This window comes from Penaeus vannamei, unplaced genomic scaffold (assembly GCF_042767895.1).
Source record: "Penaeus vannamei isolate JL-2024 unplaced genomic scaffold, ASM4276789v1 unanchor793, whole genome shotgun sequence".
Taxonomy (NCBI): domain Eukaryota; kingdom Metazoa; phylum Arthropoda; class Malacostraca; order Decapoda; family Penaeidae; genus Penaeus; species Penaeus vannamei.
In genome coordinates, this window is record NW_027213797.1 from 15,001 (window position 1) to 17,500 (window position 2,500).

General features: G+C 31.6%; 1 protein-coding gene across 1 annotated transcript in view; it reads left to right on the forward strand.

The window, feature by feature from the left end:
* Positions 1 to 2,151, forward strand: part of LOC113823451 (BET1 homolog) — an 11,359-nt gene extending 9,208 nt beyond the window's left edge. Inside the window, exons 2-4 of the mRNA XM_027376097.2 lie at positions 640 to 758; positions 941 to 997; positions 1,140 to 2,151. Coding sequence (XP_027231898.1) covers positions 640 to 758; positions 941 to 997; positions 1,140 to 1,295 — 332 coding nt within the window. The 3' untranslated portion in view covers positions 1,296 to 2,151. The remainder of the gene's footprint in view (positions 1 to 639; positions 759 to 940; positions 998 to 1,139) is intronic.
* Positions 2,152 to 2,500: the final 349 nt, after the last annotated feature.

Below are 2,500 nucleotides of genomic sequence, written 5' to 3' on the forward strand. Positions count from 1 at the left end.
CAGCAAGAAACTTCCATAATGTATATTCTGGAGAAAGAGATTATACTGATTCCTTCTTTGATGAAGATCTATTCTTGTAAAATAGAACTGCAAAAAGATAGTAAAGATATGAAAGTTATGGTTGTAAAGAATGCATAAAGGAAGACTATTTGGTGTAAAAGATATTTTTAGAAAGTAAAGATTGGGCCATAATCGCTAATCAGATCCAAGAATATATGCTTTGAACATCAACAGGTGCAAATAAGCTACTGGTAAATAAGCCACCAGTATGTGATTGGAGAAGGTGAAGGTTGTTGACCTACCTGGCTATTTACCTTCAGATCTGCCCCCCCCCCCTTTTTTTTTCGCTAAATACCAAAGTGAGAATCACAGGTTTAGGGTTTATCTTATTACTGTTTTGTAACAGATCGTTTGTTATATATGTATGTGTTATGATTCTCTATACATGATATCATGTATGTATTTTCCATTTGTATATTTTAATAAATGTTCTTATGTTGGTTCATTCTACATGTGATTTAGACTTGTGAGGTTGCACAGGAGCTGCTTCCAAAAATGTTGATTAGTTTTCTAGATGTAGAAGATATCTTGTTTCTTTTCTTTTTTTTACATATTAATCAAGTCTCTCTGACTTTGCAGCTCAGACTGGGCCCTATGCCTATGGCCAGTTTGGACATAACAATGACACCCAACACCTGAGTGAGGAAAATGAGGACATGACAGCAGAATTAAAAGACAAAGTCAAGGCCTTAAAATCTGTAAGTCTGCATTTTTTTTTTCTATTCTTATTTTATTTCTTACTGGGTCTTAAACAATTTATAAAGCATTATGGCAGCTATGGAATGATTTTTTTTGAAGATTTACATGGAATTCATACTTACATATCTAAATAAAAAAATAAAAACATTAAATATATTAATTTATACCCTTTTTCTTCTAGTTAACAATTGATATTGGAAATGAGGTTCGAAATCAGAATACTATGCTGAATGATATGGTAAGTTAAAAAGTCCAGCTTACAGTTCAGTATAGATCTTATTGGGTATATTTATATCTTGTAAATATTTTGAAAACGATCAAGCAATATATCTTGTGGAGACATAATTTCATGGTATTTTGTTTATTTAATATTTTCCCAGGATCTTGACTACCACAAATCGGGTAATTTCCTGGAGAGAAGCATGAAGAGGCTCGGCATAATTGGCAAAGGGTCCCACAATTACCACATGGTCATTTTGTTTGCCTTTTGCTTTCTTGTATTTCTCTTGCTCTGGCTGGCTCTGAAGTTTCGGTGATGAGGCTAGAGGTGCGGAGGCATCATTTGTAGGCGTTCCTTTTGGAAAATGGCGAATATTTTATATACAGAAACAGTATGAAAGATTGATATTTTTAGCAGGTTTTGAAACCATTCATAGGTCACTATCCCTCCTCCTTCTCTTTTTTTTTCTTTTCTACTTAGATTTTTAGAACTGTATCTTGTGATAACAAATCATGTAAGTTCTCCAAGTTTTCTTCTTCTTTCGTATTTCTGGCTGGCTCTTTAGCTTTGGTGTTCTGGCTATTGGTGCATGAGTATCACCTGTAGCTATTTTGGTAACAGTTGTTTTTATATACAGTGAAGCAGTGTGGAAGATATACATTTTAATTTGTTTTGAAATCTGCCTGTCCCTCACATATTAGGGCCTCATATTTTCTTCTCTTTTTATCTTCATTTTAAGAGAGGGCAAGAAAAACTAATATTGAAAAGATATTAGCAGTTATTACTCTGTCAGTACGGTACAGGGATTTTTAATATCTGATAAAGTAACTGTGATACTTTTCGTCACTTGATGGAAGTCGGTGTAATTGCTGGTACTCATTGATAATCACCGATAATGTTAAGTGTACAACATATTAGTAGTACTACTGGCTTCCTTTAAGGTTTATTAATGTGAATAAAAGTGTGCTGTATTTCACCAGATGTATTCCTTGTCAGACAAGACTGTAACATGTATGATAATAGGATTTATTTGTAGTTCATAAATCTCAGTATGTAACTGGTATCAATGTATATTGTTTCTAAAAGTATTGAAGATTATAATAAATGTTTCTACTAGTTAGATAATATGTTTTATCAAATAAAGAATTTAATTTTGATAATCATTAATCATATTTATCGTTTCATTTCCTGAAGAGTTCCAGATCTTAAAATTGAAAATTAAATCTTGTATTACATGGAGTAGGACAGAAAAGTACATGCAATTGCAGAAATCAGTCAACACATTAGTTATATATATTAATCTTAATAATAATGCTAATTTTCTGAATATGCTTCATTACTTATATCAAATCTGGAAATTATATTTTTCTGAAAAAGTTCCAAATTAATTCATTTTGTCAGAAAACTTTAACACTTATCCAGCAAACCGTTTCTTACTCTGTAATCTTGAAATACATTCATCCATTCTTCTCTTTAGCTCTTAATTTTATACAATGTAATAAAACTGTCATTAGAATGTTT